The sequence below is a fragment of the Vicugna pacos genome, chromosome 20 (genome assembly GCF_048564905.1).
Source record: "Vicugna pacos chromosome 20, VicPac4, whole genome shotgun sequence".
Taxonomy (NCBI): Eukaryota; Metazoa; Chordata; class Mammalia; order Artiodactyla; family Camelidae; genus Vicugna; species Vicugna pacos.
In genome coordinates, this window is record NC_133006.1 from 33,913,142 (window position 1) to 33,928,974 (window position 15,833).

A 15,833-nucleotide genomic window follows, 5' to 3' on the forward strand; every position below is an offset into this window, starting at 1 on the left:
CTTCCTAATATTTGAATTAGATGAACATGTCATAGATCTGCTTTCTTGGTTGTTATTTTATGTTTTAGAGTGATAGAATCATTCTGTGTCCAGAAATCATTCTTAATTGAATTCAGCAGAGTAGGTATTAGGGGATACAAAGATGCAAAAATACAGACTTTACCCTTAAGACTCTTAAAGATTCCTGAGAGAGATGAGCGCACACAGATAGTTGTGTGATGTCAGAGTACAAGTCCTGTGTCAGGTTCACAGGTCTGTGGAAGAAGCACAGAATGGGGAGCTGGCGCTGCAGGCTGCAGGGAGGGAAGGCACTGACCTGAGCCTGCGAGGGAGATGGGGGTGGGCAGGGAGGCTGGCGGAGACATCTCAGGGACAGGCAGAGGCAAGGAGGAGACGAGTGGTCTTAAAGAGTAGCAGTGAGATTGGGAAAGTAGGTTGTGGCCAGGGTGTGAGAGGTCCCTGAATGCTCAGGTAAGAAGTTAAACTGGATTCCCAAAGTCCTCGGGAGACTTTGAAACTTTTAAAGGGGAAAACTAGGAATATGAGTTTGGGGGTAACCATAAAATGATCACTGACTGTCCCAAGCCTTTTAAATCTAGCACAGGAATATGATGCTCTTGGCGTGTGTTTCGAAGCCTCACTCTTATCTAGTCCCCTAAATGTTAAGGATTCTTTATTAAATGTAATTATTCTGGTTCTTATCACTAATCAGAGTGAAATAGCATTTAAATAATCCTATTAGCTATGATCGTATTTTAAGAGTCTGTCAAACTACTTATAACAGAATGAGCTGAACACTGCTTCTTCAGGGCCAGTAGTACTAGCTCCCAGTCGTGTCTCCATTTAACATAACAATAAAAATAATCTAAATAGCAACTAATATAATAGCATCATTTGCCTGTTTTCCCCCACATAAACTCCTTATGTGCCATTTATGACATTATTAAAAATCTTATATATAATTTTTCATTGATTAAAAACTTAGATTTTGCAAATTGTTTCAGGTCAGGCTTTCTATAGGCACATATATTAGTGACCCCTGAAGATAGTTCAGAACTTATGAACTGCATGATTATCAGTCTTTTCCAGACTTATCATGATCTTCAGTGATACCTCAATATGATAAAAGTCATTACCTAAAATGTCTTTGAAGAGGAGTGCTAAACTGCTTGTCATCACTTTTTCACTTTTTAGTGAAGTTTTGTTTTCCCCCAGAATCCATGTCTTTAAGCCGTAGACCCTACCAAATAGAAGAGGGAGTTTTTGTAAGCATAGCTATTTAGTAGAGTTAAAATTTTGGATATTAGAAAATGTGAATGCTTCCAGATTTAATAATCTCTGGATCAAAGATTAATTAAAAACAATGCAAAATTTGCATCTTAATAAACCTAAATTTGCAAGTTGAAGTTAGGAAATTTGCTCCTAATGTAGATGCTGCAGGTGAAGGGAGGGTATAGTTCAGCGATAGAGTGTGTGCTTAGCATGCATGAGGTCCTGGGTTCAATCCCCAGTGCCTCCATTAAAATAAATAAGTAAATAAATAAACCTAATTACCTCCCTCCAAAACAAAAACAACAAAAAATAAATTTAAAAAAATGTAGCTGCTACAAAAGCTAATTTAGAAAGTCACATGACAACCTAATGGGTAAGGGAAGGAATTAGACAGAGCTCATGTCTGTCTGAGGGAGGTCGCACAGCCAGCTTGCTCCTTCCTGGCGTCTGTGACTTCCACGCTTGGGAGTCACGTTTCTTGCTGAGCCTCACTCTCCCTCATCTCTGAGGATGCCACTCTTTTGAGTTCTCACAGCACCTCAAGCCCAGCTCTGTCAGGCTGTGTCATCACTGAAATATGTTTTCCCTCTACTTTAAGCAGTTTGAGCATGGGGACTGTCTTTTTCATCTTTGTGTCCCAGTGTCTGGCACATGTGATGAGTGTTCAGTAAATGGCTGTGATGCTGTCCAAGTTCTAAAATCTCTGACTCCTCTTCTGTTGTCTGAGAGAACAACCAGCCTTCACTCCTACAGCTAGAAAGTCTTGGGCTACTTAGCAGCTGTCATTGGAAATCATTGTGTGTAAGAAGGACTGCGTTTTGATTCCTGGGTGCTCTCCTAGCTAGGTGACCTTGGCGAAGGCACTGAATTCAGTGCTGCAGGCTTTGGCTTGAATCTTTTAAATGAAGGATTTGACTAGATGATCTCCGTGTTCCAGTGAAGCTGCCTCTCTGGCCTAGAGGCAAAAGGCCAGTGCTCAGTGCCCTGTGCTTCCTGAGTGTGTGTGCATCTCCGTGGTGCCCTGGGGAGTTATGTGTGTCATGTCCCCCGAAGAAACAAAGGCTGAAGTAACTTGGAATCTCAAATACCAAGTTATGTTCGATATCATTTGTGTTAATTATGTTTTACTGTATTCTCATAATTTGACAAGTGACCGTTCATGTGTGGGGATGGGATCATTAGGCTATCACACGTTAGATTAATGTAGATACTCTGTTCCTTCGTCCTGGTTAATAAAAGTATTTTGGAAAGTTACATCTTGAAAATGTTTGAAATATAAAAATATACTCAAAGAAAGATAATTTGAAGAATGTTTTAATGTTAGTGCATTTTATTTTGCTTCAAGAAAGTTTAATAAAAATATTAAATAAATGCAAAACAATCTCAGCAGTTTAGACTTTTAACTTTTGGACACTTTTCTCCATGATCAAGGATTCTGAGTTTTGACGTTTGTTTCTTCTTTTAACCTTATATACTTTCAGCTCACTTAGAGGCTAGTTTTGAGGAGGTAGAAAACCACCTGCTGAATCTGGAGGATTTATGTGGACAGTGTGAATTAGAAAGATACAAACATATGCAATCCCAGCAACTGGAAAATTACAAGAAAAACAAGAGGTGAGTTTGAAAAATTAGCCACAGTGTTTGCTTTGAATCAAAGTTCTCCAGAGTACTTTACATGCTATAACTTACAAGTTTATTCTGATAAAAGACAAAGGCTTCAGGTAAATCTCATTAATGAGCTTTCCAAAACATGATTTATTATTATTTTTTTGGTACCAGTATCTGCTGCTGTTTTTTGGAGATGAGTTCTGAAACACTAACAGGGGTAGAATAAAAGGGGAGGGGAGCAGTGCAGCGGGCAGGGCTTTCCAAGAAATTATAACCTCTGACCTCGTTTTCTCCAAAATGACAAGTCCCGCGCTGCGTCTTGCCTTTGCTTTCTTTTCTTCTCCTTTATTGTCAGAGCAGGAGGAAAAGGAACCCGAACCCCAGCTGTGGGAAGGGGCTCATGGGCTTGGATTTCAGTTTTGTTGCTTGTGGGTTATGCGACCTTAGGCAAGTTTATTTAACCTCTTAACCTCAACATGTGTAGGTTATAGGGAGGATGATAACGTACCACCTCACAGAGTCGCCGTGAGGATCAGATGAGACAGTCATTATTGGATGTGCTGTGTGCTCTGGAAGAAGTAGTGATTATAGTGATGATTTTCATTAGGCTAACCTGAACTGGAAACGGGCAATAAGATTTGGAACTGTGAAATTTTATTTGTCATTCTCTTCTTCACTCTCTCCTAGTGACTTAGACATATTAGATATATAATTAGAACATTATAATTTGTATGTTATAAAATGAAAATTAATTTAGTGTTCACAAAATATCCTTACCTGTAATTTAAGTAAAAGCCAAAGTGAGGGGAGCATAGTGGGGAGAGTATGGCTCAGTGGTAGAGTGCACGCCTAGCATGCATGAGGCCCTGGGTTCGTTTCCCAGTACTGACATTAAAAATAAGTAAATAAACCTAATTACCTCCCCCATCAAAAAAAAAAAAATCCGGAGTGTGCTGGACAAGTCTTAACATGTTTGACATAGTTGAAATGATTGAGTATTTGTCATTTTAGAGGTGGAACTGTATAGTAGAAAGAGCACTGTCATTAGAGTCGGTCTACCCAAGTCCTGGCTTCATCGGCTACTAACTGTGCTCTCGGTCAAGCCGTTCGCTTTCCTTTATACTTTATCCTGTCATAAAGCTTTGCTTAGTCTAGAATCTTCTTGACTAACATGTGAAAGACTCCTAAAAAAAATTACACCTTTTAAATACATTTAAATACGATAAACAGATTTGTTGACCGTACCTGTTACTCTGAAATATGTAGGAAAAAATGGTGTGCTAGTTGAGGACTACTGATTTATAATCAGTAGCTTGAAATCTATATTACCTGAAGATTAATGGTAAACTTTTCATGTTGATAGATCGATTTTTAAAAACTATAAAATTTACTTTCTATTTCTCAAGGACCATGTGAGATTCATGTAAGATGCTATATCAGTTTTGTTTGTTTTGGCGGGGGGAGATAATTAGGTTTATTTATTAAATTTTTTTTTTTTAGTGGAGGTACTAGGGATTGAACCCAGGACCTCATGCATGCTAAGCACATGCTCTACCAGCGAGCTATATCCTCCCCGACTTGTTTTTGATTTTGTTGCTTCTACTATAGGTGTGTCATATCAAAAAATCGTTGCCAAGACCCTTGACGGGAGCTTTTTTCCCATTTTCTTCTAGTTGTTTTATTGTTTTCGGTCTTACATTTAGGTCTTTAATGCATTTTGAGCTAAGTTTTGTGAGTGATGTAAGAGAGGGGTCTTTATGTGTGAATATTAAGTTTTCCTGGCACCATTTATTGACGGGACTTTTTTCTCTATTGAAGATTCTTGGCTCCCTTGTCAAATATTAGTTAACTGGATATGCACAGTCTTTCTGAAATTCTTAACCTAGTTTATTCAGCATATAAAAGGCTGAAGTATCCTCTTCAAAGAAACCTTTGGAATCCATTTGTTTAGTCAGTCTGTACACAGACTTGTATGTCTGTATGCATATGTGTGGCTGATTAACAGTCAGTTGTAGTATAAATAGAATTGGCAATACTGAGAAAGTAGAGCAGTTTTATTCAGTCAGATGTAGATTGATCAAAAAATATCTTTTCAAAAATAAAGCAGGTAGAATATTTACTATTCAGAAATGTTACATTTTAAGCTGCTTTTATTCAATCTAGAGGTTATCAAAACTGGGCATAGTATGAAGGCTAGTATAATGACACCAAAATAGTTTTGATTGATAAAGAACTTTCATTTAACACAGTGGATTGAATGCAGTTACGTAGCTTTACTGAAATCCTACACAGGTTGGCTGTACGGGTGTGTGTGTGTGTGTGTGTGTGTGTGTGACGGACTGTGGAACCAGCTGTCATTAGAGCTGAGGAGGAGGCTGAGTTACATGAAAACGTGTAGCTGCTTAGGAGCCAGCATCAAAGCCAAGGTTGTCTTTTTTTTGACTATTGAGTTGGAACAAGCTGAATCAGTCCCAGATGTTATCATTGCAGCTCTAGTTGAGAATGAATATGATATTTTGTCATATATTTGATAGGCATTCCCAGTACAGAGAATAAATCTCTGCCTCCTGTGAAAGGAGGGCTGCGACCCATTCCCCACAATGATGTGGCTTGCCGTGGCAGGGATGCTCACTGTGGGCAGAGGGAAACGCATAGGTTTAGAACAGTCCTAAGTGTGATTCCGATCGCTTTTACCTGCCCTTGAGAAACATTTAATGGTGTAACCTAAGTGTTTCTGCATTGAAGGACATCCTTCTTTAGCTCGTTATCTAATGAAAGGGACATATAAGCAACTGCATAGTTATGGGGGGAAATACCCATACATAGTTTTCCGATAACTCTTCTGCATATAAACTGGCACTACTATTACTGACCTTTTATGTACAGGAATGGCCACTGCTTTGCTAAATGGTAAAAAATTGTGCAGTGGATTGAATATGGCTATAGGCAGAAGACAAGTGCTAGTCCCAGTAGCTACATTGTCAGTTCAGAAGATGAGTCAGCCGTACAAGTGTAACTCCTGGATGCCTTGCATAGGCTTTCATAACCAATAGGAAATATATTTCTTGTCTGGTAAGAAGAGTTAATGTGCAGTATATGAGCCAAGATAAAGAACGCGAAACCATTTACATGGTTTGTCTAGCTAGCAGTTAGAGGGATGGACTTGAGATGTGGGAGTCCACTTGCATTTGTAGTCACAGGTGTGGGGGAAATAGATGATAAATGTGTACATGATTTTATAACAGGATAATTTTTGACAACTATATAGGCTTTGAAGAATATAAGACAGGGTGATGTTACAGTGGTGGGGAGGGCTGCCTTAGCTGGGGTGAGCAGGGAAGGCTCTTCTTGGAGGACAGGTGAGAAAGACCTGAACGAGGAGGCAGCCCCAGGAGGACAGAGGATGACACACTTCTGACAGGGACAACAGGTGCAGAGACTGACAGGTAAGTTTAGGAGAGTGAAGAAGCAGAGCTAAAAAGAAATGTACATTTCTAGCCTTCTAAGTTCTTAATCTTTCCAGTACCGCCATAATATTCCTTAGAATGCTTATTGAGATTCTTTCATAATAATCGTATTATACTTAAAATCATACATACATGAGTAATTTAAAGTATTTTTTACTTTCAGACTTCTGGATCCTTTGTTTTCCCCTTCAGTATGCAGCATACCATCATAATTTCTCTGAAAATAGCTACATCTTGAAGAACAGAGTGATTTTAGTAATTCTGTTCAATTATAAATGACTCATAATTTTAGCACAGTCTTCCATTGGACTTGAAATCTGCTTAGGGGCACACTAAGCTCCAGAAGCATTTTTCACTGATTCGTTTAGACTTTGAAGCTTAATTGTTATCCCTTAGAAACTCTCCAGTGAGTGGAGGTCACTGCTTCTATTGATAAGGTTTAGTGCTCAGGCATATTTTAAGTCTGTATTCCTTTTGCTTTGTGTATTGTAGCTAATGTTAAGGAATTTTGCTCTTCTTTTTGTTTGTGTTTGTTTTTGTTTTTGTTTTTTTTTTTTTGTTAACGTTGACTATGGACAAAGTTTAGAAAATCTTGAAAGCAAGGCATAACAGATTTAAGATGTTATGGCATATCTTTAGTAGAATTTGACCAGTTTATGTCCTAGAGAATAACCCCCCAAATTCCTGGGCTTCAGGAAGTCGTGTCCAAACTAACCTGGATAGGTAATGGGCCATAGGTCTGACCTGTACTTCCACTTCAGGAGGTTGGGAATCGTGGTGCTGGGAGGTTTGGCAAGAGTGTGGCCACAGGCCTAGCTTTGCAGAGAATAGAACTGGAGAAACCAGTGGCATTCTCCTTGGTGAAGGTGGCTCTGGAAGCAAAAGTGAAGGTACCTCGTCCAAGGGAGATAGGCAGAAACTAGCTCCTGAGGTTGTGCACAGAGGTCCGTTTGGATGCTGAATGGAAAGTGGATCAGGAGAGCTTCCGCTCACACACTTCATTTACATAAAGGGTCCTCCCAAGGTGGAGTAACAGGGACCAGATTCACTCTCCCCCAGATACAACCAAAAACCAAAATAAATGAAATAATGAGTTTTTAAGACACTGGACATTGGGCCAAGAAGAGAGGTGACCCTTGATAGATGGAAACAGATGAGCCAAGCCCTGTGATTGCCCCGGCATTCTGCTTTGGGAGTTTTCCGGTTGGGAGGGGAAAGCCAGGTAGAGCCTGGCAGACTTTCTGAGTTGAAGACACAGAGTTGAGAGTCTGGGGACCCAGGCAGCTAGAGTTTACAGGACTCATACCAGAGAGGAGAGAGTCCTGAAAGTCTGCAGAGCGCTCCCCTTGAATATTCAGCAGAGGTCTGATAATGCATATGAGGAAAGTGCCCAAGGCAGGAGATAAAACTCATCTGAAAGGATGACTCAGCAGTGCCTGGTGCTCACACAGGGCCTGCGCCCAACAGCTAGACTGAAAAAGTTTAGAGTTAATGGGGCATTGGGAAGATCACTCAGGAAAGTCATCCCTCAGCCAGGGTGTACTTAGCCCTCGACCGAGCCCTGCTGCAGACCTGCTTAACAAATGGTAAACGCAAGCATCCGAAAGATCACACTATTTCCAAATAAATTAACTGTGTCCCAAAAGAAAGCTCAAGAATATGTGTAGAAGTACAAAATATCTAGTACCCAACAAGGTAAATCATTCTGACCGGTTGCTTGTGAATGGACGAGATGCATGGCTCACTGAGTTAAAATTGTTCACAGAGAAGGACCGTATAAAGATCGTGTAATATTAAGACACCGATAGAGACCAAGTCCATGATGTACTTTAAATATTTATCCTGTATTTTTCTTCTTAGCTTTTTAGGGAATTGAGCCCATTGACAAATCAGTGTTTGTTTCCTTGACCTCTTGAAACTGTACGTTTTTGACTTTTATAACACTCGAATCCTAAATTTTCTTCTCTGCGGTAGGTTAGTATTTAGTTGCCATGGTAGATGCTTTAGTTCTGGTATTCTCTTGGATTCTGTTCTTGGTTATTGCCTTCTCTGGTTCTGCATATTAAAAATACCTTGTTCTGTAACACATCCCCCTCCGCAGAATCTGTGTGTGGAGTAAATGACAACAGGGACTTCTCAGATACAATTTTGAGAATATTACCTCAAGCAGGTAGGCCAGCTCTCTCCTACAACCCTCACCCCATCCACCGCTACCCTCTTAACCACAGACTCACAAAGCCCGTAAGGGTACGTGTTTTCATGACTGTAGAATGCTAAGAAAAAATTTGGTATTAATGGTCCTTTTCGAAAGAGGTCTTGTGATACCTTTCCTGTGATCTTTCCTGTCCACGAGCCGTAACAAAGGGATGCTCTTCACGTATGTTCAATACAAAAAAGTATCGCTAATCACATTTTAAAAAATTTTTACCCTAAGCGTTTTCAAATATGAAGAAAAACGTTAGAGTTGATTTTGCAGTTGGCATTTTGAATGTGGTGTTTTGCAATATAGAATCATCGTGTTAGGTTTTTATTTTGGATTTGTCCTAGGGAAGTAGTTGTTGTGTTTAGAGAAAGTGTGCTTCCATCTGTGAGATGATTTTGTTTATGGAGATACTTATCCAGTGGTTCCAATCTATTAAGTCTGCATCTGTGGCTCTGATTTAGTTGATTTCTGTACATATACAGATTTAATATACTTCTTGCAACATTCCATAAATTTATTTATTTATGTAATGCTTCTTTTGTTTTTATTCTGCCCTTGTAACTCAGTACCTGTAGAGAAAGTGATTACATAGTAGTTTCACCCTTTGGAAATATTATTAGATTTTGAGTCTGCTGTTATTTGTTGAATGTTTTAGTTTCAGGGTTTGTTATGCTAAATTTTTGGATGGCATTTGCTGAATTGAGTAAAATTTAAAATACAATAAAATCTAAAGGAGAGCATTTCAATTCTTTCTACTTATTTGATCTTCTGAAAATATTATTACACTTTGGAAAAGCAGAGACTCAAATTTATGAAATTGCAGGAGGCAAACTAGTTGCTAGCAGATGAAGTACCATGTGACCAAACTGTTTTATCAAGAATAGAATCCCATCGTTACAGCAGGGGCTTCTTTGAAGAAGCAGCTATCAAGCCACAGTACTTGATAATCACAACTTGCTGGGTGTCTGTTGGGTCTGACCCTGTGCACCTGTGTGATCAGGACGGATGAGACTTGATCTCTGCACTCCCAGACCTCTGCAGCGTGCTTGTAGAGGTGATACCTGTGTGGAAGTCACTGCATTACAGGGCAGTGCTCGAGGTGTTGTAACACTGATGGAGTTGATGCCATAGGAGTTGAGATAAGGGGAGCTCGCCATTTGAACGTGAAGGATGTCTTCATGGAGAAGATGAACTCGGATACTGTTTTACACTGATTAGTGTCATTGCCATTTCTAATAGTTTGGAGAGTGGTCAGAACTTAAACTCCTGCTTACCCATGCTTTTTCATTTGGCTAGCCAAGAGTATGACATAATGGTTACGAGTAAAATATCTTTCCATGTCCTCAATAAATGTTACCTATTGTCATCAGTTACACTTAGCTTCAAAACTCAAATCAATCCTGGCTCCTCCAAGAAGCCTTTCCTGTCAAACCACGGTGTATGCGTTGCTCCCTCTGTATTCCTGGAGAATCCTCAGCATGGCATTATAAGAGCACTAATCTATCACCTAGATTTCTGATTGCTACTTTACTTCTCTGTCTCTTTCACTCAAGTTCCTTGAGGTGATGGGATGTATATGTCCCAAACCTAGTGTTATTTCTAGTGCTCAATACATTTTTTTGTTGAATGAATGATCGAACTGAAAGATTACATTCAGTGTAAGAAAATGGATATTATGCAAGGCATGATATTTATCATCACGACAGTAGTGATGATGGGGAGAAATGAATGGATTCAGGATAGGTTTTGAGGTAGAATTAACAGGATTTATTGATGGACTGGATGTGGAGAAGGAGGGAAATGGATAAACCAAAGCTTGAGGAACTTGGTAATGCCACGAATTGAGGTGAGGGAGACTGAAGGAAGAACAGGCTGTGTTTCACAGGTGTGGAGAAGCCCTCTCCACTTCCCAGCAGAGCTTTCAAATATGCGGTTGCATACGAGTCTGGACCTCAAAGAAGAGATCAAGACGGGACATATAAATCAGGAAGTCAGTGTATGGATGGTATCTGAGGCTACGTAGCTGGATGAATCGCCCTGTGACAGCGTGTACATTAAGGAGAGAAGAGGACCCAGGACCCAGTTGGCAGAACTCCAGCATCTAGTGGTCTGGAGAAGTAGCAAAAGACACTGAGGGAGGAGAAAAGCAGGAGAAAAACTTTCTCAAGGAATCGCCAGTTTAGTCAAGTGCTGCTGAGGGATTTGGATGAAAGGTGAGAGTGGGCATTGCCTTGGGCAACATGCTGATTGTCAGTGACCTTCATTGTGCAGTGGTGGGAAGTGGAAGCCAAACTGGAATAGGTTCCCGACTGAATGGGAAGTGGGGGATTAGAAATCTGTAGGGAGCTAAACCCTTGAGTGGGATGCAGGGGACAGGAATCATGTCTTTCAGCATCACCAGCCTCAGGTTTCCGACTTTCCAAATTATTTCACTAAGTCCCAAACTGAACTCATACACTGCCCTCCCAAATCTGCTCCTCTTCCTATGTTTTCTGTTAATGAGTTCACTTTCCTCCTAGTGATCCATACCGGAGCCCTCATGGCTAATGTGCTCGTGACCTTCCTCCCCTGCGCTTATCCCCATGTCACCAGTTTCATGGACTGTTGAGTCGTCTTGGCGTTTTTCAAGTTGGACTCCCTCTCTTCATGGCCATTGCGACTTATGTTGCTCTTGCCAGGCACCAGTCAGCTCTTCTTCAAACTCTTCTAATAGTTTCCTAAGGACTCCCCGCTTTCTTCTCCCCCTTGTCAGTACATCTATCCATCACAGCTAGAAGGGCCTTCCCAAAGCATGGCTTTGAGCATGTTATTCTCCTGCTAAAAATAAAACCACATGCTTTAGCCTGGCACTCAGAACCCTCTACCTCTTTAACCTTATCTTCCCCTACTTTGTCTTCATTCAGCCTGCGGTTCTGAAGTATTTGCTCTTTCCTAGAGATAACTCGCACCGCGTGGCCTCCGTGCTTTCTCTTGGTATCTCCGTGGTATCTCTGCTTGACGCACCTTTCCTTCCCTTCTCTTACATCCTCTGTATGTCCCAGTGCTGTGACCTCTGACCTTGTAGAGTCAGCCCTAAAAATTAGGACATTTCAAGGCTTTCAGCGCTACTGCTTTCCTTGATCAGTTTTTGAAAAGTCCCATAGTACTGATTTTTACTTTAAGCCACAGTTGTCTGTGCCACCACTTCCTCAGCCAGTCTCCTTTTTCAGGAATTGGGTACAGGAATGATTTACTGTCTGAAAGGACGTTTCTTGGAAGTCTGATGAACAGCCGTACGTCATGGTGTTCTGTAAACAGAGGTGCCTAGAAGGAGTGCCCCGCTTGCCTCCCCTCTTTTCTCATAGCAGCTTCCTGTTGCTTTGATGAGGCAGCCAGAAGGTTGGAAGGTAGGCAAGGTAACTCCCATGGAAGGTTCCCTCCACTGGGCGATGACACTGGCTTCTTTGCTTTATGGTTGTTGGTATTTGAGGGCAGGAGTGGGGAAGAACATCTGTGAAATCATTACTCCGCATTTTGCTGTTTAAACAAGATGCCTCTTCGAAATTTTGCTCACTGCTACATATCTAAAAGACGGAAGGCAGACACTTTTTAAAGGTTATAATCAGAGAAAAAAGAATTACTCATTAGAATGTTGAACTGACTGTTCCGTCACCTTTTCCACCGATTGGTGGCTTTAGGGAATTGCAAATGTGAGGGCGTCAGTAAGAAGTAAATTGAAAGCATCTCCTCAAGACGTTCTCTTACAGTACATGCCGCCTTTCTGTTAAGCCTGTTTCCGCTTTCATCCCGTAACTGGACTATAAAGTAGGTTTTAGGCATGTTTACTTTGTACCTAATCTTTTTAAGAATGAAGTTTCACTGTTGGCTGAAGGGACACAACTGCACCTTTTTTTTTTTTAAAGGTAGAAATGAAAATTACATTCTTTTTCTTAGTTAATGAACTCTGGTGCCGGAGCATTATTGTCATGAGTCAGTAGTTTTAGGAAAGAAAGGGACGAGATAACCATGTGATTTAAGAACCTTCGCTTGGCTGTTACAAGGATATGATCTGCTTGGCCTTTCGGTGGGCAGCTTGCCCACCCGGGGCAGTTCCCCCGGCCAGCTGTTCGTTGTAGTCAACCGTTTTGGAACATGAAGGGTATTGTAATTAGCAATGTGGGATACTGATTTGAGAATTAAAAATAGCTCTAGATTTTTAGTAAAACCTAGCGTGTAAGTAAGAGGTAAGTATCTCATATTTTGAGTAGGATGACAAACTTCCCTGAATAAACTTACCTCCTCAAAATTACTCTTTATTAGTACTGATAATGAGGAAAATATAATTAGAAAACTATGAAGGAAAACCTGAAAAAAACTTGCTACTGACATCTTTGTCAAAAATGTTTTATGATTGGTCATCTGTTTTCTCCGGCTGTACGTTTCCCCAGGAAACTTTGTGTTTCAGCATCCTTAATTGACACTGACAAAATTACAAACCAGAGAATTTCCTGGAGGCTTGGCCCTTTGTGTCAGGATGAGCTGTGGACTTCAACCCTTTGATATATACTTTCCCCTTTCATTTAGAAGGGGAAATAACTGCTCTTATTCTGGATAGTTAATTAAAGATCTTAAAATACTATATTTATCAAAAGAGGAAAAAATTGTTAAGAGGTTTTATAAACTGATTCTTATATATACTAGAAGATTCATAGCTGACATTAAAATGCTGTGTTTTCTTATAAGTGTTTCATTGTTTTAATAGTTTAAGTTTTTGTAGAATTTTTTTGGTGCCATTAATAGGGTAATAGCAGAACAATTGAAAATAGTGGCTTTAGGCTAATTGTATTGGTAATTTCAGTAAAGCATAATTGACATGTGAGCATCCAGGAATACCACTCTGGGCATTTAAAGTACATAAAATTTGATTGTAATCTAAGAGCAGTTTCCACTGGGAATAGATTAATAAATTTACATTTTCTTTTTTTTTTTTCTACAGGAAGGAACTTGAAACCTTCAAAGGTAATTTTGTGTTTAATTCTTCACTTTAAAGTAGATGAGAGTTAATTGATGTCAGATGTTCTCTCTTGATGATGATGAAAGAATGCGTTCCATTTTCTTTAAAACAAGCAGTTTACATCAAAAAATAAGAGTTTGCTTAATACTGGTTCTGTAAATTTTATTTAATCACAAGTGGTTTTGATATTCTTTTTTAGCTGTAGCACATGTACCAAGTGCAAGTTTCTGCTAATGACCATCATAAGTAACATGTTTGGATGGCATGGGGCTAACTTTGAAGTTGTTGAGAATTGTAGTTTGGGAAGATTCTGATTTCTGTTGTGCAGTCTGAGCCACATGGAGAACTGTGGTGGTAAAGGCAGAGGTGTGTCCCTGCAGCTGACCCAGGAGCCACCTGAACCTCCTGCGAGGTGTCGGTGCTGGGTCCTGCTCTGCCCCCATCTTGTAACCTTGAATAAGTCTCTTTACTTCAGGCTTAGTTTCTCCATCTGTATAATTAGAAGCTTTGATGAACTATATTCTGAGATGCTTAAAGTGCCCAGCATTGCTTTTTAATTTTAGGAAACTTTTGCAGGTGGGGCACTGAAGATTAATTCTTGGCCATGTTGACCCTTACTGGTCATGGAGAAACATGAGTGAAAAACAGGGAAAACTGCAAACTTTTCAGCATCTCAGAGTGCTTCCAATTTGTCATTTTTCAGTTACTCGTTAGCAATAAGGTAGTGAAATCACTATTCTCAGAATTTCAGTAACCAAGAAGACTTTGAATTTTGCTTATTATGTTTCATATATAAGCTAGTATTAACTTTCAGATTTACTGAATGGTTAAAGATTTTCCAGTATACATTTACAATTTACTTGTTTCTGTGTGTGATGTTTGGTGGTTTTTAAGAAAAAAATAACTTGCCCTCAAGATAAAAGGTATAAAGGCTTATTCCTATTATGACTATAATTTAACAGACTTGTTTTGGCCAGATAACTGTTAGACTGACTGCAGCTGTATGATTAAGTCCATGGCCAGTTTGTTGAAGGCAGTGTTAAATGATTGTCTGATAGAATGTATTATCATGGCTATCATTATTCTTAATCAATTTGTAAACCACAACTCGTGTGCATTATTTTTCATCAGTGGTTTAAAATAAGATTTGAAATCCTCATAAAATGGTCTTTTCCCTCTCATTCTTGCTCTTAGTCTGCTAGCATCCTGTTATATCATGTTAGGAGAAGAAAAAAGAATCAAGTTAATATTAAAAGACAGGCAGGGACACAGATTATGCAAAATGTCAACTTTGCTTGCATCTCAGTACAGAGGCTTTTTTTTTTTTTTGTATGACAATATTTCCAGAAAAAGGAGAGACCAGCAGTTTGCAAAAAGGTTAGGTAGTGTTATGTATTACCAGATAGAATGATTCAATTTATACTGAAATATCTTGTTTATACACACGTCCCTAATTATGCACAATGTTTAATAGCACATCTAACTCACCCACAGGCCAATTAAAGCCCTTAAATTTGAACAAACCCTAAATGATTATTGTATCATGTCTAGTTCTTTTTTAAGTACTGATTTTAATAAAAAATCCTTTCCTCTTGAGTGTTTTGCTAATATTTCAAAAGCATGAGTAGCATATAATAAGGAGAAAAAAGTAACTGCTTTTCCAAGTTATTAGTGGAGGAAAAAATCAAACATATTGCAACAGTTTCTTAGTTTTTGAACATTGCTTTTGCCTTTGTTTTTCCTTTATAGATTGCAGGGAAACAAAAGGTGTTTTACTTCCTCTAATTGTTTTCTTCAACTTGTGGTTTATGTAGAAGCTTTTTGCTAAGTTGGGGAAGAACTAACTTTTGGGGACCAAAAGACAAAATTAGATCCACTGAGTTCTGGGTTCTTCCTCCTGTACTCCATTGAGGTTAGTGAGTTAAGTTCACCTTTCTCTTGTGAGATATATAGTAAATCTCTACAGTATTATTGAAGCTATTTGTTGTTTATTTGCTTTTTTAAATATTGGCAACAGGAAGGTTTTGTCTATTCCCTCAAATATTACATTCCTTTAAACACTTTATTAACAGTCACTTGAATATTATACACTGTAAAAGGGAGGGTAGGATCTTAAAAATCTTAATTTTTTATTTTCAGTGGGGAAGGAATTCCATTATTATAACTACATGTATAGTGAGTAAGTTTTTCGCAGTCCTTAAAGACATAGGAGATTGGCCACAAATAGACACATCTGTTATTTAGGGATTATTCATCATTTTTCCACTTTAATTTTTAAAATAGACTGTCA

The 15,833-nt window shown here is 39.2% G+C and overlaps 1 protein-coding gene across 2 annotated transcripts in view; it reads left to right on the forward strand.

Annotated features, from left to right (window-relative positions):
- DTNBP1 (dystrobrevin binding protein 1) overlaps positions 1-15,833 on the forward strand; it is a 137,446-nt gene that overhangs the window by 75,243 nt on the left and 46,370 nt on the right. For both annotated transcript variants that reach the window (XM_072945638.1, XM_031688120.2), the window contains exons 6-7: positions 2,754-2,886; positions 13,526-13,548. In XM_072945638.1, coding sequence (XP_072801739.1) covers positions 2,754-2,886; positions 13,526-13,548 — 156 coding nt within the window. The remainder of the gene's footprint in view (positions 1-2,753; positions 2,887-13,525; positions 13,549-15,833) is intronic.